Source organism: Pygocentrus nattereri, chromosome 13 (assembly GCF_015220715.1).
Source record: "Pygocentrus nattereri isolate fPygNat1 chromosome 13, fPygNat1.pri, whole genome shotgun sequence".
Lineage (NCBI taxonomy): Eukaryota > Metazoa > Chordata > Actinopteri > Characiformes > Serrasalmidae > Pygocentrus > Pygocentrus nattereri.
Window position 1 is genome coordinate 35,258,292 of NC_051223.1, and position 26,824 is coordinate 35,285,115.

The 26,824-nt window shown below is 39.1% G+C and overlaps 1 protein-coding gene across 4 annotated transcripts in view; it reads left to right on the plus strand.

Annotated features, from left to right (window-relative positions):
- rgs7b (regulator of G protein signaling 7b) overlaps window positions 1–26,824 on the plus strand; it is a 200,659-nt gene that overhangs the window by 94,097 nt on the left and 79,738 nt on the right. For all 4 annotated transcript variants that reach the window (XR_005131336.1, XR_005131337.1, XM_037544257.1 and 1 more), the window contains exon 4: window positions 22,806–22,856. Coding sequence is in view for 2 of the 4 variants with exons in the window: in XM_037544257.1 (XP_037400154.1) it covers window positions 22,806–22,856 (51 nt within the window). In the remaining 2 variants the exon portion in view is untranslated. The remainder of the gene's footprint in view (window positions 1–22,805; window positions 22,857–26,824) is intronic.

Here is a 26,824-nt window from a genome sequence, read left to right on the forward strand (position 1 = left end):
TTTATTAGAAGTTCTGTCTCTGCGGCTTTGTTAATGGATAGTTTAGTGGCGGCTCTTTAGCTGTTCTTTGATAAAGGCCTAGTTAGCAGTTCTAATTTAGGGTAACACTTTATTTGAAGGCTACCTACATAAGGGCTTCATGACGCATTCATAAGCGCTGAATAATGTGTTTATGAAGCTCTACTTGAACATTTATTAAGTGCTTATGTCGGTTCTCGCAACCTGACATAAGATGTTTTATGAAATAAATGACATTGTACTGACATAATATGAATAAACGTTGAACATATTTACAGCACTAAACATTTAAAACGCTATACATAATTGCATCATTCATCTTATCTATGCCATGGAGGGAAGAGGGGGTGGTTTCCAGGCATATTTCACCTGGTATTAATATAATGTCGTCTTAAGAATGCTGACATAAATAGTTATGTACAGTGTTTTAAATGTTTAGTGCTGTAAATATGTTCAAGGTTTATTCATATTATGTCAGTACAATGTCATAAACACGTTATTCAGCGCTTATGAATGCGTCATGAAGCCCTTATGTAGGTAGCCTTCAAATATTTAGTAGCTTTGTTGGTTGATTAGTGGTTCCGTTAGCAGTTCTAGTTTGTTGACTCTGATGTGTCAACTCTGTTAGCCATTCTGTGACAGGCAGAGGTTTTGTCAGTGGTTCTAGTTTAGAGACACATTTAGTGATCTAGATAAATGGCCTTCTTAGCGCTTGTAGTTGTGTGACTTGGTAATACAACATTGGCTCTGTTGACATTCTAGTTGCTCTTTTAGCATTTCTGTGAAAGTGGCTGTGAGCAGTTTTGTGACTGACGGTGGCTTCTTTAGTGGTTCTTATAGTTTAATGGCTCTGTTAGCAATTCTAGTTCATCGACTCTGTTAGCAGTGTTGCAGTTGTGCTTTTGTTAGCATTTCTTGTTTTAGTGCCTTTAATTTGTTTAATGGTTCTTGATGGCCTTTTTATCAGTCCCACAGAGCTACCAGGCAGATGATCATCAGGTAGAGCGAGAGCGAATGGAACGATGAATCCTAATGAAGAGGTCATCAAGTGGGCATGCATGCACCAGACCAAGCATTCATTTAAGCCACCAAATGATGAGGGTAATGAAGAGGAGAGCTGGTAGGGAAGCTATCAGGAAAAGATTAAGATGAAGCTGGTGCTATTAGACAGCATGGTTTGTTTGTGTGAAGGAAGTAGGCATTGTTGTGGTACTTAAGAAAGGCTTAGCTTCTGTACAAAGACTTACTGAAGCCAGATTTGGTAACAGGTTTTAAGGTGGAATCAGCTCGGATACATAGGAGTTACAATTGTCAACAAGGCTTGTTTTAAGCCTGAAATGCATAAGAGATTGCGACTTGTGACCCCCCGGCCCCTTTTTTAACTCAATCGATTTTTTAGGTGAGTAAAAAAACAAAATAAGAGAATAGATTTTGTGTTATTATTTTGTTATTGCCAACTGTTGCTACTTTTGTATTTGTACTCAAGTTGATTTGGGGAAGGTACTTTTACCTAAACAAATCAAACTTGAAACTTGTATTTAATATGATTAGGAACAATTATCAGCACTGGCAAAGTACAGTTAATAACACTTTACTGTAGGGTGCTGTTCATAAGACTACATCACACCTACATAAGCTTATGGCAACTGACATAACCCTATGTAACTGCTTATAAAAGCTTATAAATGCTTATTCCAACAGGTGTCTTCTGTCATAAAGACTATGTTAGCTAACTTTGATGAAGAGATGGATAGTAACTAGTTACATTTACTCAAGTACATATACTTAAGTAAAATCTTGATGGATTTTTACTCTCCTGAGTATTTTCAAATGATATACTAAAGTATCTTAGTGAGTAAAGCAATTTTTACCCCATTACATTATTTATATTTAAATACTGTTTCCTTTTTTTATGTTTAATTTCAGTATGTTTGATGGTGGTAATATTTTCTGCTTTGTGATTGGTTACATTTCTGATTTGATGCTTTGTATTTTAAACCAAAAAAAAAAAAATCCCAAAAATCAAAGATCAAAGCTGCACAGTCTTCAGTTCTTATGGTGATAAATGCTGGATGTTCTAAGATGCTCCACTGCAGCACTCAGTACTTAAGTAGATTTTCAACCTGCTACTTTTGTATTTGTACTCAAGTTCATTTGGAGAAGATACTTTTACTTAATTACTTATAGAAGTATCTAAGTATTGATATTTTTACTTGATTATTGATTTAGGCTACTTTACCCTCCTCTGAACCTGATCATGATCAGTCTTTGTTTTGATGCCGCTTCAGTAGGTGCAGCCTCAGATAGCGATATTTGTTAGCTAACATCTCTGAAGAACATCTGGCTGTTCTCATGCCCACTTCATTCTCTACCGACTGCTCCACTGTTAGTTTTTTGTGACATTATATCTTTTTTCTTTGGTTCGGATTATGAACTGCAAGGGCTAAAGTGCACTACATTACACACGTAGGTGGGACCTGAGTTCTGGCAGACTGTTTGCATGGCAAAACTAAACTGAAGAAAAAAATTTGATAGGTCTGCACCACACAAGGCAGGACTGAAAGTACCTCCCAGCTAAAATGAAGATTCTGATTGGCTCTGCCGCTGAGTTTTAATAGGTCTGTTTGTGCCTCATTTAGTTTAGGGAAAGAAAAAGTTTTTACATTTTTTTTTTATCTTCTAAGCCATTTATCTTCTGGGCCAGGGGGGGAGATGGAGCCTATCCTAGCAGCCATTGTGCGGAAGGTCACCAGTCCATCGCAGGGCCCTGCAAAACACAGTTAATGCTGACTTCAAGTTATAAAATAGTTCATATCTGCCTAAACATATCAAATTTGAAACTTGGAGTTAATATAATTTGGACCAATTATTAACTGACAAAGTACAGTTGGTAACACTTTACTGTAGAGTGCTGTTCATAAGACTACATGACACCTACATAGGCTTGCAATGGTAACTGACATAACCCTACATAACTGTTTATAAATCCTTATTCCAACAGGCTTCATCTGTCATAAAAGCTACTTTAGCTAACTTTGATGAATATTGGCAAATGTAACCTTTATGGTGAATGATGCCTTTTAGAATAAGTATTTGTAAACATGTATGTAGGGTTATGTCAGTTGTCATGACAAGCTTATGTAGGTGTCATGTAGCCTCATCCTAGAGTAAAGTGTTGCCGTATAGTCTTTGCCTGGAGAAGTGATCCAGCACTTTGGAAAATAACAAAAGGTCCAAAACTCCAGCTCATAACTCAGGTAAAAATTCGACCCCATTAGAGCTACATTATAATAGCGTGCTTAGAAGGAGACATGGGGTCTAAAATGCACCGCGGCTCCACAGAGCACTTCACGTGTATAAAGATAAGCGCAGAGCTGTGGGATTTTAGAATAAGTGCAGAGGCAACACGCAGGGCAAAAAAAACCTCCTTTATATTTTTCACATTTCTCCCTTCCCTATCACTATTGCTCTCTCTCTTTTTATTGTACTCTGTCCCTCTCTCTCTCTCTCTCTCTCTCTCTCTCTCTCTCTCTCTCTCTCTCTCTCTCTCTCTCTCTCTCTCTCTCTCTCTCTGCCTGTGATTATGTAATGAAGTGCCTTATATAAGCATGTTCAATAAATGACATTGGAAGGTACAGCAGTACACTTTGATACTACTTGAAACGGTGCGTTTGTGTGTGTGCACCATGCTTTGTGTGAAAGGTGATGCATACATTTGGTGGGTTTATTTAGGTCTGTGCCTAGGGATACTTAACCAAAATCCAACGTAGTAAAGAGGCACGTGCAGAGAGAGACCCCAGGGAGGGCTTTAGTCCCTGCTTCTTTTTCCTCAGACTATACAAGTGGCCTCTTGGTTAGATTGTACAACAGTTGTATCTAATATAGTCTCCATCATTCTTCAAGATCTGTTTCAGCTAGATGGGATTCAGCCTCACCCTGGGAATAGAAGGTGTGGGTCTGCAGGGGTTCTGCAAGATTCAGTACTCTTGAGCGCCCCCTCTGGTTCAGTGCTGACCACCTGTGGTTCTCCTCGGTAACGCCAACCTATTATGTAAGACCACAGTACTGGAATCTCACCAATACAACACTAAAGATCTCTTTAAAAAAGAGATGTGCAATGCGTTATTTTGAACAGCAACCAGATGTTGGTAGTGAGGATGTTAATATTACACAGCCAGTTTTTTTTTTGTTTGTTTTGTTTTTGCTTTGATCAAAATGTCCAAGAAATCAAGAAACACAGCAGATATTGGCCAGGATGAAGTAGCTTGGATAGATTTTCAAACATAATGATGCTTCTCTGGTTCTTTACCAAAGCTGAACATTAAAGAAGTGAGAGAAGAAAGATGCTGATGTCTTTGGACTTTGGTGTTGGCAAAGACTTGTAAGAGTACCCTGAATGACAAACAAATGGATTCTTGACCATATCAAGCCTCACTCGAAGCCCAAATAACTTTTTTCAGAAGAATCAATTCGCAGTTGGAACAGATAAAGGAAAAAGAGGGAGTGGACAACCAAGACCAGATGAAAACAAGATGGATGAACACAATCAAATTTTTTAGTTATTTTTATTTTGTTTGGCCTTTCCTTCATCCAGGAAAGCCATTAACAACATATTGCTGTTGTTAGAAGAAAACCTCATATCTCCAAAATGATGACTTTACAGGAGAAGGAAAAAACCTACTTTTCTTTTAATGTAAGTCAGTGGAACCAGACTTTTTTCCAAGCTATTTTGAGCCATTTGTTTTAGTACTTTCATCATGAAATTTACACACAATAGAAAGGGTAATAACTATTTTCAAATTATATCAAAAACTGAAAAATGTAAAAAATAAATTGAAGATACAAGGTTTTCTTTTGACAATAGCATAAGTATATAATGCATTTGTATTGCCAAAAGTAGGCTTGATTGAAAATCGTAATATTTCTTTTACACATTTACATGTAATGACTTGTAATTTGCACTGAAAGTAGATGAAAATATACTGTAGCTACTAAAAAGTGTGGTTATTATTATTATTATTATTATTATTATTATTATTCGTAGTAGTAGTAGTAGTAGTAGTAGTAGAAGTAGTAGTAGTATCTCTTTAAATACATCTGCTGATGCCTCTGGACACATCATTAGTGATATTCTCAGAAGCGTCATCAGATCTATTTACAGCGATAACAATAACAGAAACAGTAACGGTTGGGAGCGAGGAGGCGGACGCATATGCGGAGATAAGCGATGTTTATTATGGGCAAATCCAGGGTCATCGTTTAAACGGTCCAGGGTCATAGATCCAACACGGATTGATTGGGGGACAGACATGACAAACCAGAATCAAACAAGCAGGACAGAACAAAGACCAATACATCCAACAAAGACCAGCAAACACACGGGGCAAACACAGGGCTTAAATACACAGGGTAAACGAAGGACAGGCGGGAAACAGGTGGAGACAATCAGGGGCGGAGTCACAAAACAAGGGGCTGGACTACGATCAAAACACACGCCCATGGACTGGACTGGGAGGGTCCAATCGTGACAGGAACAGTAATTTAAATGTTGACTTGAAGCTTAATCCTTGTCAAATAAAAGTCAAAGCAAGTTGTTAGGGAAGTGCTGGCAAAGTGGTTAGTTCTGTGTTCTCAGTGGATTTGTTTAATAATTCCATTCATTTCCTATTTCTGTTTTGCTGTGTCTGTTGGATGAATCCACAAAGGCAGATGCAGCTAACTACTGGTCTGATTTACAGTACCTAAGGTTGTTTTAGTTAAATTACAACTATGTTAGTGTTAAGGATGCAATTAGTAGTTTAACTTTCTGAAAAGTATTACATTTAGTTAGTTTCAGATTTCACTTTATTTGGAATGGTTGTTGGGACCAAAGGCTTGCCCCTTCAACCCCAGGCTTCCAACATAGTATTATGAATAAAACAGAAATATTTTATCACGAGATAAACACTTACACTAATAACTGTTTAGGATGTCAAAATGGAAAGAGTTTTCAGATGCTGAAGTTGTAGAAAGAGGGAAGAAGGCTTCCTTATTTCAGCATCAGATGGCACAGGGTCTCAAGAGACCCACCTGCACAAATACAGCGTTCCAAATAACAGTTTATGTACCATTTATCTGGTGTAATCTGATATCCCCCCACCTTACTTCTCAAATTTTGATATTGGCTCATTCTATAATAGGTTCATCTCTTCGTCCATCAATTTGGCCATCGTATGATGAGCTCATTCTAAAAAAACTGATGTTTGACTGGTATTTACCAGTCGGCTTTACCTTTCAAGGTCAACTTGCCCCTCTCTTCACTGGGTCAGTAGGTACACACAGACCTCTCTGTGAACCCAGGGGCTTTCCAGTGTCTAGAATCTCCTATGCAGACAGACTAAGGCTGACCCTCTGTGAGAGAATTAATATTCACTTTTAGCCAATACTATTATTACTATTCTATTCAATAATATAATTAATAATATTCAGTTATTGATTACAAAATCTAATCTATTTGATTACTGATTAAGGGAATATTTATTCAAAATCTAAGACATGGACCTTTGTAGATGAGTAATAAACTCTTAACAGATTACTAATAACACATCAACAACATATCAGTGAAGTAGCAGCAGTGCAGCATCTGAATAAACTGAAGTAAATATCTTGTTCTGTTGATACATTCGGTATCATTAAGTAGATGTGTTGTTAATGTTACTTCCATTACACAAACCTAACCTTACCAACCTCAATCCAAAACTTAACCCTGGCCCTAATCCTAACCCTAACCTCAACCTCCACCCAAAACCTAATCTTAAACCTCACCCTGGCCCTAATCCTAACCCTAACCTTAATCTCAACCCAAAACCTAATCCTAACCCTGGCCCTTATCCTAACCTTAACCTCAACCTCCACCCAAAACTTAATCTTAACCGTCACCCTGGCCCTAATCCTAACCCTGGCCCTTATCTTAGCCCTACCCTCAACCTCCACCCAAAACTTAATCTTAACCATCACCCTGGCCCTAATCCTAACCCTGGCCCTTATCTTAACCCTACCCTCAACCTCCACCCAAAACTTAATCTTAACCATCACCCTGGCCCTAATCCTAACCATAACCTTAATCTCCACCCAAAACTTAATCCTAGCCCTGGCCCTAATCCTAACCTCAACCTCCACCCAAAACTTAATCTTAACCGTCACCCTGGCCCTACGCCTAACCCTGGCCCTTATCTTAACCCTAACCTCAACCTCCACCCAAAACTTAATCTTAACCGTCACCCTGGCCCTAATCCTAACCATAACCTTAATCTCCACCCAAAACTTAATCCTAACCCTGGCCCTAATCCTAACCCTAACCTCAACCTCCACCCAAAACATAATGCTAACCCTGGCCCTAATCTTAACCCTTGCCTCAACCTCAACTCAAAACATAATCCTAACCCTCACCCTGGTCCTAATCCTAACCCTAACCTCAACCTCAACCCAAAACCTAATCTTAACCCTGGCCCTAATCCTAGTTCTAACCTCAACCTCAACCCAAAACCTAATACTAATTCTCATATGTTTTGATGTGTCACTGACATTCCGTTGATTGTTTCATCCAAGAAGAACCACTCGAAATAAAGAATAAAAAAATAAAAATATTTAGTTTGGCAGTGGACGTTATACCTTTGATTTAGTGTTCAACCTGTCACTTTTGTTTGTATTATGGTTAATAAGCATGTTTTTCCCCTGGTATTTTTATTGTTCTTATTCTCACTGTCCAGAAACAGCTTCAAAAACCACTGCTTTCAGCGTGCTGCTGGTGTTGGCACTGTCCGTGGTGCTGATTTATAGAGCACGATATCTCACCTCTTTCCCGTTTGATGAATCATTCATGGCATTTATTTATTTATACAGGTGGGAGCAGTTCATTGTAACAGTGCTGTCCTTTACAATGACCCCTTGTACACCTACAGACTAAATAAAGTGCAGTGTTGGAAATTAAACGCACACCTCAAGAAGACGGATCATTCAGCGATGATCTGAAGCGGCTCAGACGTGCCAAGTCCTGTACTTTCATAGATCTTTGAGTTGGACTCCTGCTGGAGTTACAGCAAACACTAGTTGCTTTCCTGTTTAAAATGAGGAGCTTGCGATTGTGTGTGGGAGGAATAATTTTGTGTACTGAAAGGATTAATTTACTGATTCATTACTTGTATCTAATCACAGTGGCTCGTCATGAATATATTTTCTTTGACAAATGGAACTTGTCGAGTAGTGTCTACATTCATGTAGGACTGGGATCTCAGAGGCGGGGTTTTATAAAACAGAAGTTGAAATAAACTGAAGCTGCATAAGGAAACAGGGTCACAGCGTGTTTTAAGTAAATCTCAACCCTTGCATATTTGTGCCTGTGGTCATTTCCAGCTGGTGGTAGAGATGACCTTTCTGATATCAGTAAACAGTTGTGCACCAGGGGCAGCAGCATTGAATGTTGACGCATTTATGTAAGATGTGCTTCAGCCTTTTGCTTGATACACAATTTGCAGCTGTAAACATGTAGGAATTCATGAGAACTGCTGTGCAAGACTCACGTTTCACTTAAGAAATATCCAGTCAGGCTGGCCTTTTAAGTATAAGTTCTTCATTTTTCTAGATCAGGAAAATATATAGCACATATTTAACAGAAGATTACACAGAAACCTCAACAACTAAATACAGTGGTGCTTTAAAGTTTGTGAACCCTTTAAAATTTACTGTATTTCTGCATAAATTTGACCTAAAACTTCATCAGATTTCCACCCAAGCCCTAATAGTCGAATAAAGAGAACCCAATTAAATAAATGAGGCTGCTTGAGGTCCTTCTATAAGATTAAGGTCAGAACTTTGACTTGGTCATTCCAAAACATTAACTTTGTTCCTCGTTAACCATTCTTTGGTAGAACGACTTGTGTGCTTAGCATCTGTGTCTCGCTGCATGACCCACGTTCTCTTGAGTTTCAGCTTAAGGACAGATATCCTGACATTTTCCTTTAGAACTTCCTGGTATAATCCAGAGTTCAATGTTCCATCGATGATGGAAAGCTGTTGTGGCCCAGATGCAGGAAAACAGGACCAAACTGTGATACTACCACCACCATGTTTCACAGAAGGGATAAGGTGTTTATGCTGTAATGCAGTGTTTTCTATTCTCCAGACATGAAGAGAGCAGCATCTTTCCTTGCAACCCTGCTATGCAGACCATTGTGGTTCAGTGTCCTGATGGTGAACTCATGGACATCATCATTAGCCACTGTGAGACAGACATTTAGTTGCTTAGAAGTGACACTGGGTCCCTTTGTGAGTCAAGGGTTTGATCTTTGTTGGTCGACCACTCCTGGGGAGCATAACAAGGGTCTTGAATTTCCTTCTTTTGTACACAATCTGTCTCCCTGTGGATTGGTGGAGTCCAAACTCTTTAGAGACGGTTCTGTAACCTTTTCAGGCTTGAGGAGCATCAACAATCTTTGTGGTAGTGTATCATGGCATGAACAAATCTCCTTTGTTCATGCCATGATGCACTGCCACAATCATGTTGTGAAGATCAGACTGTAAAAGATCTGTTATTCTTTAAATAAAACAGGGTGGTCACTCACACCTGAATGCCATCCTATTGATTGAAAACACCTGACTCTAATTTGACCTTCAAATTATCTGCTAATCCTAAAGGTTCACGTACTTTTGCCACTACAGTAGTCTGTAATATTGGATCATTTTCCTCCATAAATAAATGATCAATCTAATATTTTTGTCTCATTTGCTTAATTTGGTTCTCTAGGACTAGGACAACTTCAAAGTTCAGTCTTAGAAGTTGGTTTAGCATTTTCTGCATTGTACGATTCAGTTAATCTCAAAGACATTTAGTGATGTTGAGGTCTGGACTCTGGGGTGGTCAGTCCATTATTCTGAGAACACCAGCAGCTTCTTTCTTTGATTCATAAAAGCAGGCAGACAGAGAGACAGACAGACAGACAGACAGACAGAGAGACAGACAGATAGATAGATAGACAGGCTCTTGTCTGATGTATCATGATGCTACTACTTCACAATCTGAAGCCCACCTGCTCACACTGTAACCTGACTCCACTGTTGTAGCTCTCATTTAAATGCAGCCTTTGGATCTCATTGGATGTCTTGATAAAGTTATTTCCTGCCTCTGCCATGGTGAATTTGTTCATCACTGAAACATGTAAAGTCTGAAGTATCACAAGACTCAACACATGTTGCCACATCAGTAATTTCAGTAACGTTAACACTGGAGGACGCCTTCAACAAGCTACATTGGACTGTGGTCACTGGCGAACTAGGGGTGAATTAACAAACTACAACCTTTGAAAAACAACAGGAAAGTGGAAAGCTCCAGTTCCCCTCCAAACAAGAGGTAATGTAGTGGTAGGGATGCGAAAGGCTACAATCATGGAGGAGTTGCTCTCACTGGATGGTGATTAATGATGGAAACTGTGCTCACGTTATTTCCATGTTCACCCTGCATTCATGTAATTTGTATGTTTAGGTTCATGTATTTTCACCATTTACGTGGTGAAAATACTGTGTCAGTCATGGTTTTATATATGGTCAGCTTGATGCTCAATGAAAGTCTGGAAATATTTCAATATGACAGTATAATAACAATATATGACTATTAGCCTAATAATGCTGATGTACTGAAGTATCGTTCTATTGGAGATTTCCTTGGCTTACTGGAGGGAGTATTGTTCAGAGGCAAAGGTGATTGGCTGAGAGGCGCCAGTCATTATTTTGCAAACAGTTGATTAGGCGATGTTTACTTAGTCAGTCTTTAATGCGGAAATATTTAAATATAACAGTATGCACTGTGAGCATGTCCAAAATATTTAAAGGAAGATTAAAGTCAGCTTATGTGTGTGTGTGTGTGTGTGTGTGTGTGTGTGCGTGTGAGACTGAATCAGTTAAGCTGTGAGTGTGTGAACTTGGCTGCAGACAGAGCTGTGTGTCTCAAACTCAAATGCCCTGAAGCTTCTCCACACACACACATACATACACACACACACACACACACACACACAGACACACACACACACACACACACACACACACACACACAGAGCTGATTCCAAATTCCAGAGTGAGAGGCCTCTAGAGTCTTCCAAGTTTGAGGCCATTGGCTCTGTGTGTGTGTGTGTGTGTGTGTGTGTGTGTGTGTGTGTGTGTGTTCTCTGAGCTCAATTTGGCAGTGGGCTGATGGAGTGGCCATTAGGGACGCAGCACCATTCTCCCACAGGACTGTCTGGATATAGCCCAAAATAACATACATAAACACATACACACACCATCATTCATTCTATTTATCTTTTTAAATCTTTTTTTTATATTTTTAAACCTCATTGGCATTACAGCAGTGCTATACATTAAATATTTTTTTCTATTTTTATTTTTCTACATGATTTGAGCACAGCTGTTCTTACAATATATCAGATATTCATGATGAATGGACCGATAGAAATTGTCCAAAATTTATTTAAAAATGATTAGATTTTCTCCTGTAAAGTTTCCATTTTTTGGAGAGTAATAAGATTTAATGCTAATACTACTATCATTTAATATGAATTATGATGTGAAAATTACCCATAATCAAAAAGAATTACTGTTAAATGAACATCCTAGTTATAACTATTCAAAATGACATCACTTTATGATAGGAGGCAAATCCTGCCAAAAAGGAAATGAAAATGAAAACAATAAAATGTAAATGCAAACCTCTTTTTGCCATTTCTTTTTCCAAACATCTGCGTAAATATTCTGTCAAAATTGAACATGAAATGAAATGCCTTCATTTATATAATTAACATATATTTGCATGTTGGTCAGTTAGAAAAAGAAATAGAAAACTGGAAAATGAAAAGTGAATATCCAGCAGGTGGCGCTGATGTTCGTTTACATTTCCCTTTTCATTCTGGCAGTTAAAGCGTGTCAGCACCGAAATCACTGTTATTGATTTATATTGTTAATGCATTAACACATTAACTTTGACTCCACTTACAAGCTCGCTTTGCCATGATAGAGAAAATTTGAAAGTGATCTGTTGATCTTTTACTCTGAATAGTTACGAAACCATTTCCAAGTTTCTATGACATCACCAAACCTCAGCCAGAGCCATTATCTGCAAACTGAGAACTCTTGGTACTTTTTCCCTGGAGTGGCTGGCCTGCCAGAATTTCGTCAAGGGGACAGAAACAAATCAAGAAGAAACAAAAAAGGTTCTACAAAGGTTCTAGGAAAACATCCAAGGAGCTGTAGGTCCCTCTAGCCTCAGCTAAGGTCAGTGTTCATGACTCCACAGTAAGAAAGAGACTGGATAAAAGGGGCTTTCATAGAAAAACAGTGAGGCAGAAAACACTGCTAACCAAAAGGGACCTCAATGCTTACACTAAATTTCCAAAAGTATTCAGTCACCCATCCATATCTTTGAATTCAGGTGTTCCAATCACTTCCGTGGCCACAGGTGTATAAAGCCGAGCCCCTAGGCCTGCAGACTGCTTCTACAGACATTAGTGAAAGAATGGGTCGCTCTCAGGAGCTCAGTGAATTCCAGCATGATCAGACGCCACCTCTGCAACAAGTCCAGTCATGAAATCTCCTCACTACTAAATATTTCAGTCAGTGGTCAGTGACAGTGTCAGTATTATAACAAAGTGGGAGCGATTGGGAACCACAGCAACTCAGCCACGAAGTGGTAGGCCATGTACAATGACAGAGCAGGGTCAGCAGATGCTGAGGCACATAGTGCGCAGAGGTCACTTGCTACAGACTTCCAAACATCACGTGACCTTCAGATTAGCTCAAGAACAGCGTAGAGAGCTTCACAGAATGTGTTTCCATGGCTGAGCAGCTGCATCCAAGCCTTACATCACCAAGTGCAATGCAAAGCAGTGCTAGAGCAGTAGAGACGTGTTCTCTGGAGTGAGGAATCATGCTTCTCCCTCTGGCAATCTGATGGATGAGTCTAGGTTTGGTGGTTGCCAGGAGAACGGTGCTTGTCTGGCTGCATTTTGCAAAGTCTAAAGTTTGGTGGAGGGGGGATTATGGTGTGGGGTTGCTTCAGGAGTTGGGCTCGGTCCCTTAGTTTCAGTACAAGGAACTCTTAATGCTTCAGCAGACCAAGACATTGTGGACAATTTCATGGTCTCAAATTTGTGGGAACAGTTTGGGGACGGCCCCTTCCTGTTCCAACATAACTGCGCGCCAGTGCACAAAGCAGGTCCATAAGGACATGAATGAGTGAGTTTGGTGTGGAAGAACTTGACTGGCCTGCACAGAGTCCTGACCTCAACCCAGTAGAGCACCTTTGGGATGAATTAGAGTGGAGACTGTGAGCCAGGCCTTCTCGTCTCGTCACAAATGCGCTTCTGGAAGAATGGTCAAAAATTCCCATAAATACATTCCTAACCCTTGCGGAAAGCCTTCCCAGAAGAGTTGAGGATAGTGTTCTACAGACAGGCCAGTTTGAAGTGTCATTATTAGAACAACACAGATTGCTTATAATCTACTGTGAAGCAAGTTTTTCATAATGGGAACATACCAACATTCAAAGATGGTGGTGATAATATAGGGATGTTTTGCACCTGGTGGACCTGCCATTATGAAAGACTTGAGTGTCAAGATAGAGAGAGAGAGAGAGAGAGAGAGAGAAAGAGAGAGAGAGAGAGAGAGAGAGAGCTGTTGTCAGAACAATATGGTAACTTTACAGGAGAAGGAAAAAAAACTACTTTTCTTTTAATGTAAGTCAATGGAACCAGAGCTTTTTCAAGTAATTTTAGGCTGTAGGCTGTTTATTTTGGTCCATTCTTCATGAAATTAACACATGATATAAAGGACAACAGGCATTTTCAAATTATGTAAAAAAAATGTCAAATTGCTACTACATTTAATTTTTTCTCTTTTCTTCTTGGGAAGGATCCCTATGCCCCCCACTCTAATTGTGCCCCCCAGAACTTTGGCTTATATGATGACCCTAATTGAATGAACCATGAATTCTCTCCTGTATCAGATAATTCTTAAGGACAGTGTCTGTTTATATGTCCATAGCTGAAGCTGAAACATCATTGAAAAGCAAATCTGCATCTGAATGGCTGAAAAGAAACTGAATAATTGCTATGGAGTGGCCTTTCAAAGTCCTGCCTTGAACCCAATAGAGATACTTAGGCAGGGCCTCAAACAAGTAGTTCATGCTGTCAGTTGGCTGTATGTGATTTGCACAGCTCTGCGCAGAAGAGTGGGCTTAAATTCCTCCACAACAATGGTGTCAAATTATTGGAAATGTTGGTTTCAGTTATTACTGCATAAGGTTATGATACGAGTTATTCATTTAAAGGGGGCAATTACTTTATCACATGGGACATCCATGTGATGGATCTTTGCTTCTTACATAAGGATTTTGTCTGAAGGAATTCTCTGTGTCTTAAATTAGAACTAGCTAAACAGCTACATGCTTTCACTGTGACTCACTTTGTTATTGTGATAATAAGCTTTTCTGACCATTGTGTATATATACAGTATACGCTTCAGCAGACCAAGACATTTTGGACAATTGTACACTTCCAACTTTGTGGGAACAGTTTAGAGAAGGTCCTTTTCTGTTCCTGTATGACTGAGCCCCAGTGCACAGCACAAGGTCCATAAAGGCCTCGCTGGCTGGGTGAGTTTGGTGTGGAAGAACTTGACTGGCCCTCACAGAGCCCTGACCTCAACCCCATTAAACACCCTTTGGGATGAACAAGAACCAGGAGCTCTCATCCAACACCAGTATCTGACCTCATAAATGCTGTTAGAATTAGAATAGAATTAGAAATTACAACCGTTTGTCACTGTGTGTGTTTGCACACTGTGAAATTAGACCTCTGCATTTAACCCATCCATGCAGTGAAACATCCAGATACATGCACTCTAGTGAACACACACACTAGAAGGCAGTGAGCACACTTGCAGGGAGCAGTGGGCAGCCCTATCTACAGTGCCCGGGGAGCAATTGGTTTTCTGAATGAACGGATAAAAATTCCCACAGACATACTCAAAAATCCTGTATAAAACTTCCCAGAAGACCAGAAGAGTAGACGTTATAGCTGCAAATGGGGACCAGCTCCATATAAATGCCTGTGGATTTAGAATGGAAGGTCATTAAATATTCTGTAGGTGTAAAATATGTGTCTCAGTACTTTTGTCCACATAGTGTATTTTCACTTATGAAGTAAACGGAATATTTTTGCACATGGTTTATCGTCCACTACCTGTTTCATTAAAAAGAGACCATATTTAGTCCTGTTTAACTGGATTTTGAGCTATGCAGTAGGATTAAGATTAAGAGACCCTTATTAGTCCCACAACAGGGAAATTTCACCTCCGCATTTAACCCATCCGTGCAGTGAAACACCACATACACACTAGTGAAGACACACACTAGGCTGCAATGAGCCCGGAGCGGTGGGCAGCCCTATCCACAGTGCCTGGAGAGCAGCTGGGGGAGGATAGGTGTCTTGCTCAGGGGTACCTCATTCATGTGCTGCCCCCTGTACATGCAGTGTTGAATTAAACCACTGTATCCAGAATTCTTCTGATTTTTTGGCCATATTCTCCACACCTACCATTGATTGTTATTCTATAAACTTACTATTACAGTTTTATTTTATTTTATTCATTAAACTCAGTTACGTGCTTCTTAAAGTCTTTTCTCCAGTGCATCATATCATGGTTGTAAACAAAAAACACATGATAATGGCTCTGCATTGATTTGTTACTGTGTGTCTCAGAACGAACATTTATTGACCTTTCAGATGGTCTGAATCTGTTTTCCTCTCTCCTCGTTTTCCTTTTCCCCAAATGTGCTCTGTTCGCCTTTTCCTCGTGTTTTTCCTCTTTTCTGTCAGAGCCTGTCTCCTGCGCCTGCTCGTCCTCACCTCCACTCTTTATCCGGCGTTTCCTCCGCTGCATTCTAATCTCGGTGAATGCAGTTCGTGTTTCTGCAGCGCTGTCGTTTCATCTGAAAGGACACACTCCTGCTGATACACCCTCAGAGTCGGGAACACTGACAGTTCACCTCTCCAGCATTCATCCTCCACTCTCTCTCTATCTCTTTCTCTCTCATCTCTCTTTTTCTCATCTTTTTTCTCCTTTCTTCTCCCTACTGTCTTTTTCTCCTTCTCTCTCTCACACCTGTTTCTCTTTCTCCTCCTCCTTCTATCTCAAGTTTTATCTTTCTCTTTCTCCCTCTCTCTTTCTATTTCTGTATACATCACTGTCACCAACTCTCTCATTCTCTATTTCTCTCTCTCTCACACCTCTTTCTCTCATTCTCCTTCTTTCTGTTTTTTTTTCTTTTCTTTTACACTCTCCATTAATGTCTCCCTCCTCTCTCTCTCTCTCTCTCTCTCTCTCTCTCTCTCTATATATATATATATATATATATATATATATATATATATATATATATATATAAGTCAATGGAACCAGACGTCTTTCCTAGTCATTTTGGGCCATTTCTTTGGATCCATTCTTCATGAAATTTACACACCATGTAAAGACCAACAGGCCTTTTCATATTATGTCAAAAACTGAAAAACGACAAAAATGGAGATACAAGGTTTTCTTTCAACAGCAGCAATAAATATATATATATATATATATATATATATATATATATATATATATATATATCACTTTCTCTTGCTCTCTCTTCATTATTAGCTATGTTTGTTGTGTATCACTTCAAGCATAGTTTAAAATCTTTAAATGAGTGAGGCGAATCAGGAGGAGCTTTAAAAGAATTAATTGTCTTAATTTATTGTGTTAAAGCCTCATTAACATGTTAACTCTGACTGGTTTGTCTGGTTCCCGTGTAACGAAATCTGAGTAGCTAAACTACTTAACGATGAACTGTTTCACTTCAAACCACTCTGAATGTCTGTTTATCGAATTATGTAGAAATCGTGGAAAATTGTGGAATTCCTCTTTAAGTAAGGCAATCAAAAGTGATCAGATAAGCTTTAGTGTGTCCTCCATTCTTAGTTTTCTACCAATTCTCAGTGAGCACAGTCTGTCCCTCAAGAATCCTGGGCAAAGACAGAATTGGTCACCCAGAGAAGCCAGACTGCTCTCGTTGTGAGCTCTCAGTGGACAGAGCTGCGCATCCTAACCAAGTGCCTGAAATATGATTTCATACTTACGTGAGTAGCATCTGTCCTGAGTCTCAGCGGTAACACTGAGTGAATCATATTACATATTATGAGAGATGAGTTGGCTGATCACACATGCAGTAAGATTTGTGACAGCCTATCACAAACTGAGTTATAACTATTTGGGAATATCATCAAAATATTATTGATTACATAGGATTGTTGCATATCGTTGTTGTCGGACCAAAACCTTGTTTCTCCAAAATGAGAACTTTACAGGAGAAAGGAAAAAAATATACTGACTTTTAATGTAAGTCAATGGAGCTAGTCGCTTTTACAAGTAGATTTTGGCCATTTCCTTTGGTCCATTCATCATTAAATGTACACAGAATATAAAGCACAAAATACATGTTTAAATTTTGTAAAAACAGAAAAATTACAATAATGAAGACTCGAGGTTTTGTTCCAAAAGCAGCGATATTTGGAAATTCCCTTAACTCTTTTTATTTCCTTTCCTTTTATTGATTACTAATAATCATGTAAAGAACTTGATTTTGTTTGTGTTTTTGGTAATTATTAGCTTTGGCAATAGTGTATTTTATTACTTTCATGCCAATAAAGCAACTGAAAAACTGAAAGAACAGAGAGGCAGGGGGAATGGTCAAGGCTTGGACAGCGAGCATTTGAGAAAGAGAGAGAGAGAGATATAGAAAGAAAGCGAGAGATAGAAAAAAAGAGGGAACCCTACATCCTTCACAGACTGAATCCTCAGAAAAAAGAAGCGAGTGGGAGAGAGATCGGATAGAGTGATAATTAAACGAGTATAAATTTAGCGGTGGGTAACAGCTGGTGCTGGTGGATGGTGTGAATGCAGCAGTGGAAGGTAGAGCTGAACATGCCCTGGTATCAGGAGAATCACTGCAGAGAGCTCACGCGACAGAGGGGGATGTTACTGAACTGCTGCTGGTGCTCCAGGGCTGACGGCTAAAGGTGCTGACGATTTGATTATTTTACACTGGTAGGTGAAGGTGGTATTAGGAGTCTTGCCCAAGGACTCTTATTGGTATAGTATAAGGTGCTCACCCAGGAGGGGATTGAACCCCAGTCTACCATATAGAAGGCAGAGGAAATTCTGCAGATTTCATCTCGACTCAAAATGATATAGGAACTGATTACATGGCTTTGATTAACTTGAGTTCACCCAACTCAAACTTCTTACTTGAGAAAAGTTCTCTTAATTTTTTAGTTCTGGGTTGTTCAACAGAAACATCCACTTTCTTCCCATAAGAGTCACCGGTGTTACTGAATGTCATTTGGAAAGGTAACACCAGTGACATTTTCAATGAAAAATGCATTTTACAAAACGGCTACAAAAACCATATGTTCCAACCGTGGAATGTCCACTAAAATATGTCATTTAATCCATTTGTAGTATATTTTTCACAATGAGCTAAGAATAAAGTAGGTCACACCACTGACTTCATTATATATTGTATAATATTTATTGCCATTTGTTTTCTTTGTCATTTAAATCATATATTTCATAGTCAAGTATAGATTATTGCAGTTAAAACAGCAGAAAAACATGTTTTTTTATCTCAAAATATGGCCTCACCCTTTACAATGTGACTGTGAGGATGAGCACTTCTGTGGTGGCTGGAATTCTATATGATTGTTTTAAATACCAATATTGCTAAATTAATGGCTTGAGAAGGTATAATTGTTAAAATTACATTGTTTTATTTTAAAATCTAAATAAATTGTAACCCTAACATGTTATTCAAGTGTAATATATCTGTAAATGCTAGGGACACATCTTCATCTCAGTTGGGTAAATAAAATGAAATGTGTTTATACTCAAATGTTTTTTATACTCAGCTTCCCTACTAGCCAGGACTCTTTCTGTCATGCAATCCTGCTAGACAGTTTCCCTCATTTCTCTGCACTTATGGATGACTGTGGCATCACTGGGACTTTAAACTCACAAACTCCTGTTGGGGTGACAACTTAGTCTACTGCACCACTCAGGAACACATCAGATTTTGTGTCTATAAATGTTAATAAACTGGAGAAAATACCTGTTGTTTTAACTTTAAAGCATGGCATCGTCTCATGTGGGGTAACTGTCTAATAATTCATCCCAACATTAGCAGGTTGTGAGTTTGAATCCCAGCAGTGCCATAGCCGTCCATATTTGGAAGCCCAAGAGGAAAATATGCCAGATGGGACTGTGTGAAAGAAGTAGCGCCAGCTAGTGGAGAAACTGCATAAAGAAAAACACAAATTTGGTTTTGTTTATCTACCTGAGATGCCTTGAAAAGCCTTGAAACAGTAGCTGGGAGAATTTTTGGCTGAACTAAGAATTTTGAGTGAGGTGAACTCTGGTGTCCTTAAGTTGAGTCAACTCAAGAAAAGCCATGTAATCAGTTACTAAATCGTTTTAAGTTGAGCAGACCTGTTTATAATTGAACCATTATGAGGTAAATAAAGTCGTTGAGAGTGGTTTGATGTCATGGCCTCCATTCTAAAAATAAATAAATAAATAAAAAATATAAAAACCTTATGAGTCAGAATTGATCGGAACCAGACGTCTGAAGAGTTTATTGCCTCCACAAGCTCTTTCATGAAAGTTATTGCACGAAATAGTGTGAATACACAGCCTGATGCCCGAGACACTGTTATATGATAGTTTATAATAAGGTTTTGGTTTAAAACTTTTTTTTTTGACCTCTTAAATGGACCGATGCCACCGGCAGGCCCAATGTTTCATTACACACATCTGCATCCTATGAATAGCTCAGCCAGTTTGCACTGAAGTCCCTGTAGTTACTGACTAATTTGGGGTAAATCTATTCATGGCAGTGAAATACATGCAGTGTTGTAGGGCAAAATAGTCCCCAAAGAATTATAGACTCACTGGTCATTTGAGTAGTAAAAAATGACTAGGTTTGCATAGATATCGTCCCTATTACTGTGGAGAAATCTGTGTTGCTAGGTTTCTCTACAATGAACTGTTTCACATCACACCACTTTGAATGATTGCTGACATTTCAACAATTATGTAGACATTGTGAAAAAATCTGAGGGATTCTTCTTTAATTAAGGCACTCAAAAGAGATCAAATATTTGTGAGTCCCTCATCCTTATTTTTCTACCAATTTTACAAAACGTCCGCCTATTTAAATGCTCCACAGGCTCCTTCCCTCTTTATAGCACTCAGACAGAAAAGTATGGATTGCTTGCATAGAAGTTTGGAGTTGCGGAGTTCGGTTCTTTTGCATTGAGGTCTTTCATTGTTTCATGCTTGTGGGACACGTGGAGGGGGTACATTTCTGTAAGCATCATCTGGGGCTCATTTCTTTTGCAATGCCTAACTATCAAACAGGATTTCATGCCGTGGTACATTCTGCCCTTCTGTGACACAAACAAGTAGCTGCTGTTTGTCTTTTCAAAGTGCTGATAAAATGGCCCTCGCTCAGATCCAGCGCCTTTATTTTCCCATTTCAAAGACTTAATTTCAGAATGTTTTACGTCTGAGTGCCAGATTAGCAGAAAGACATGTGACCGTCTTAAAAATGATCCGCTCTACAGCTCAGAGCCCCTTCTCTTTCTCTTTCTCTGTCTATCTGTCTCTGTCCCTCTTGTTTCCTTCTATTCTGAGTCTATAAGTACAGCAGTGGTCATATTGCTCCGATTAGTCTAAGCTGTCTGTTTCTGTCTCTGAGGCGCTTCTTCTCACAGAAACCTCAGCCTGTAAAAAGTTTCCACTTCATTCTAAATGTACAGCATCACCAGAACTAGACACCGGTGGGTCTTTATGGTCAGAGTTGAACCCGCTGTGTGTTGTGCTTGTGTTGTTAATTGCCAGTTTATCCAGTGCATGTCTGTTTCCAGAGCTGGACTAGGAACTAAATTCAGCCCTGGGCTTCTGTCCAGATCAGCCCACTTTAACCACAGTGACCTCCCCACCATCACAATCCCCAAAACCACAGCCATGTATGAAAGTGGTGGCCAAGGCAGTTATAAGGGTTCCAGAGTCTATAAACCCACCCATCCAAATCTGTAATTATTAAATCAAGATGAAGGTCTGTTCCATCTGTTCGTTTTCAAGTGAGCAGAGGTCTGTTTTCTCTCAGCACAGCCATCTTTGTGGAGAGGTGTGAATTGGTTCAGGGGGGATCTCACCCCTCCCATTTCACCCCTCATTGCTCTCTAGCAATTCAACAGATTCACAATATTTTATAGTGAGGGAGCCAACAGAGTCCTAGTTAATCTGACAACAGAGGTATAGTGAAAATGTTCATTTTATTTTATTATATTATTAAAAATATCAATAGTCGATTTCTACTTCACAAGTGGACTGGCCACTAAAGGACTTCAACAATAAGACTGTATGAACAGACTGGATGAATACATCACACATCAGAAATGATTGCTTATGTTTCATCAATGATGTGACATGACATATATGCATGTGAGGTTTTGATCTGACAGCAGCAATATGTGTGTGTGTGTGTGTGTGTGTGTGTGTGTATATATATATATATATATATATATATATATATATATCAATTCATTCAATATAAAATGTATACAATGTTAATTATTGTTAAATAATTAACAAGTAGTTAAAGTAGGTTTTGACATGTATATGTAAACAGTGTCTGTGTGTGTGTGTGTGTGTGTGTGTGTATATGCTATGTGTTGTGCTTGTGTTGTTGATTTGCTAGTTGGAGCAGGACTAGGAACTAAATTCAGCCCTGGGCTTCTGTCCAGACCAGCCCACTACAACCACAGTGACCTCCCCACCACCACAATCCCTAAAACCACAGCCATGTATGAAAGTGGTGGCCAAGGCAGTTATAAGGGTTCCAGAGTCTATAGACCCACCCATCAATATGTGTAATTATTAAAAATGACCCAGAAATCAAGATGAAGGTCTGTTCCCTTTGTTAGTTTTTAAGTGAACAGAGGCCTGTTTTATCTTAGCACAGCCATCTTTGTGGAGAGGTGTGAATTGGTTCCACAGCAGGGGGATCTCACCCCTCCCGTTTCAGTCCAAATAAAAAAGCAGTAAGAATAACAAGAATTGCTGTATTGTAAACTGTTTCTCATTGAAACCTCCAGTCCTTGCCTCCATTCATCAAATTCCATCAGCAGTTCACCTCATTTAAATGATTAAAGAATGATTAGCCAAGGCAGATATTGTTTGATAACTACAAGTAATATTGGTCTGGAAATAAATAAAACATATTTTTCTTCCCACTATGTTAAATTCAAATGATTAAAAATCAATAAAACATGTCATTTAACCAGGGTCTCCAGAGAATGTAGATATAACTGCACAGCAGAAGCTGTTTGTATGTTATTTAGTTGAATGCCTGAAGTTTTTGTGTGTGAAATACTGTCACTATTCATCCAAGTCTTCACACTCCTGTTCTGTGCCTTTAAGCTTCCTCTAAGTTCTGACATTTGACCAAACAGAAAGAAAATACATGCTAACTGTTGTCTCCAGTGCATTGTCCTTGGCCAGGACGAAGACTGTGTGGAGACATATGAATGCGGTCATGTGAGGTCATGAGATGTGCATACATGAACATGGCTCTCATTTCTACTCTTGTGTTGTGTGTTGTGTTGCAGGTTCTGACATCGTGCAGTGGATGATCAAAAACCTAAACATTGATGATCAAGGTAAAGTGAGCTGCACTGGGTCTGCATTGTTTTGTTGAACCTGATAACCCTGATTGTTTTCAGCCATTTCCCTGAGTCACCCTGCGCAGCATGAGGAGAGAAAACTCGAGCTGCTCAGCTCTGACCTTGGATGTCCTCAGATTTAATGAGGCAGTGTGTGCATTTCTCTATTTCTCCCTCTTTCTGTGTTTTTATGCGTATCACTCGCTCTGTCTCTCTCTCACTGACTTCACTTCTAGACAAGGTTTTCCCAAAATCACCTCTGCATCACAGATTTATCTCAACTTGGCTCCAGATTTTTAGACTTTATAATATCAGGCCTTAATAAACAATAGCAGTTACTATCTAATAGTTTGCTAATGACTGTTTGTAATTATATAGTTATAATATATATATTATAATATATAATTATATAGTTATAATAGTTACATACATGCATTTTATTATGTATTATATATGCAGTGTCCCACAAAAGTGAGTACAGTTCTCACATTTCTGTAAATATTTTATTATATCTTTTCATGGGACAATTCTATAGAAAATAAACTTGGATATAAGTTAAGCTAAGTTAAGTGAAGTTAAGTGATACTTTTTTAATCCCACAACCGGGGAAATTCCACCTCCACATTTAACCCATCCATGAAGTGAAACACCACATACGCACTAGTGAGCACACACACACTAGGGGGCAGTGAACACACTTGCCCGGAGCGGTGGGCAGCCCTATCCATGGATCCCGGGGAGCAGTTGGGGGTTAGGTGCTGCTCAAGGACACCTCAGTCATGGACTGCTGGTGCTGGGGATCAAACCGGCAACCTTCTGGTCACAGGGCCAGATCCCTAACCTCCAGCCCACGACTGCCCCCCAATATAATTAAAAGTAGTGAGGATTCCAGTAGCAACCTGTGTAGCCCTGGTGAGTTCCATGCCCAAGAGGTTTAAAGCAGTGCTACATAATAATGATGGTCACACAAAATAGACATTTTGAGCACAATTTGGACATGTTCACTGTGAGGTGGACTCACTTGTGTTACCAGCTATTTAGACATTAATGACTGTGTGTTGAGTTCTTAGGACAGTAAATCTGTACTGCTATAGGAGCGAGACCACTTTAAGTTATATCTAAGTTTCATTTATATAGTGTTGAAAAGATATAATAAAATATGGGTGTACTCACTTTTGTGAGATACTTTATAAACAGTCATTAACAGTCTATTAGACAATGATTTAGTTGCTATTTATAGTGACCCGTTATTAAAAAGTGGTTGCTGGTTTTTGTGATAAGGTGTTTTTGAGGATTTAAGAACGTCGAAACGCCACATTGTGAACTGTATTTTAGTTTGTTTACTGAGTGGGCATCGTATTTCTACACTTACTAGCCAAACTATTATAATAGCTTAAAATGAATTTACTGTTATACATTCACATCCTTAACACACTTCTGCTCATTTTAATACACAATTACTGTTTGTTTGCTGAATTTAAAAATCTGAATTTAACATATTGGCGATAAATCAAATGTTGATCTGTGCAAAAGTATGTAATAATAACATTTATATTTTTTATTATACATTATATATTTGTATTCGCTTTTATGTTTATTTTGAACTGTAAATAGAAAGTGGTTTAGTGGTTAATGATCTGGGTGATTGATCAGAGGATGGTGGGTTCAATACCTGGGACCACTAGGGACTGGGACCTTCGGTCTTTGAACAAAGCAGTGAACCCTCTCTGCTCCAGACATGCTGTATCATGACTGACCCAGTGCTCTGACCCCAGCTTAATTAACCTGGAACATGCGAAAAGGAGTTTTGTTGTACTGTGCAAGTATAATGATAGTAAAAGTACTTAACGTAGAGTATATTTTAACACACTTCCACTTAGAAAATCAAACATATCATTGACCAAGGGCTGCTCAAACTTGCTGGTGTACAGTTACAGACTGTGGCCCTTCTGATGATGTTCTTCATCAAGGGTCAGCTTCTGAGCACAGAGGCGCTTTTAGCTGGATATTTTTGATTGGTAGACTTTTCTTAATCTAGTCTCACAGAGCCAGGTGTGATCTTGTAATGACAATACATGTCTGGGGACAAACTCTCATCCTTCCAAACCCACCCCCAAATCCCTCTGTCGGAGCTGATTTAACATCCAATTGGTAACACAAGCAATTGAAGCCATTGTAAATGCTATTGTCAACTAACTTTCTCTTGCTAGAGGTAATGTTTATATTTAACACACATAAATTAATATGTTCTCCACACGGAACTCCTATCCAGTGTTGACCAGAGAGGATGGGTTTCCCTTTCGAGTCTTGATTCATCTTGGTTTCTTCCTTTTGCTACAGGCTTGTTGCTCCACCTTCATGAAACATTGGATAGGTTTAGAAACTTTACACTCAGATAATTCCCACCCTAATACATTTGCACTCTTAAGGAAGATGGTTGTAAATAATCCCTTGCATGTTTAAAGCCTTTTTTGAAGCATAAAATAGTTCTTCAGGATGAAGAAAGTGCTCTAGATACTTCTGTATAGTATTTTGAAAAGGCTTCTATATAGCACCAACATGGGCTTTCCTATTATAATAAGCTCATATCATAACAATACCAGAATGCCTTTTTAGTGCTATACAGAACCCTTTCCCAAAGGGCTCCATGTAGAACCATATACGGCTCACTCTCCATCAATCTGAAGAACCATTTCACAAAGCAAAGAACTCTTCAATGATGCAAAGGGTTCTTTGAGAGTTTGTGATTCAATATAGAACGTTTTTCTTTACTGAAGAACCCTTGAAGAACCATAATTTTCAAGAGTGTACATTCAAACCAATAACATTTTTCATAGTTGTCCCCAGATGTTCTCATCACGAGATCACGCCTGGCACCGTGAGACCATCCCAGAGTCAGGGTTGTGCTGAGAATGGTCCATCACCTAAATAATATCTGATCAACAGCCATCCTGCACTCAGAAACTGAGTGCGTTAACATGCACTCAAAAATCCTGCAGTTATCCGATTATTCAGATGGTCATGTAAACACTATACTCCGATCTAGAAATCTGATTAAGAAATCAGATAAGGAGAGCTGGATTTAGCTCAGTAATCAGATTTCTCAGTGCACATAAACTCTTACTCTGATTTCTTTCAGACTTCTCAGTCTGCACATGTGCAGCAACAGATGGCGGTACCAGAAATGAGCAAGCAGTGTCACTGCGAGGCGCAGAAAAACACTTTATAAGCAGTGCTGAAAACAAACATGGAATAAAGGATTTAAATATTCTTCGACTTCATCTTCTAGATGATGTACGTTCGTATTTTCAGGTAAAGTTAGGTAAAGTTAGAGTTTTACGGTACATTTACATCACATCTTCTACTGTGAGTTTACTGGCCAGCTGTAAAGCAGAAATCTGATTACTGCCTGATTCATATGGACCCAGAGTTTCCCCATTATCTGATTACTCAAGAGCATGTAAACATGTTGATCAGATTACTGACAAAACCTGATTTTCTTCAGTTATTGGATTTTTAAGTGCATGTAAATGCACTCATTGACAAATGGGGTAGGCTGGGGATGACAAATTGCACATCACCAGGTGGGCTACAGTCTGTAATTGTACACCTATAAAATGGAGCTATAAGGTAAGTAGAGCCCATGATGTGGACAGTGAGTGCAGGCACATGGTAGGGGTTTCTAATGAAGTGGTCACTTTTTGTGTAGTGTAATAGAATCAGACTCTCTCCTGTAATCTGTATCACTGGAGGGGGAAGACGTGGTTTCAGAGCTACCAGCTTATTTTTAGATGATGATAATTTTGTTTCTTTAGTCTATAATATGGATACAGTTTCATCTCATTTACATAAGCACACGCACACACACCCACACACGCTGACACACACACACAAAGCATGTCCTGTTTCTGCCTCATTCTCTTTCTCCCCATTTGGCAGGGGAGCTAACTGCTGCCAAGCACAAA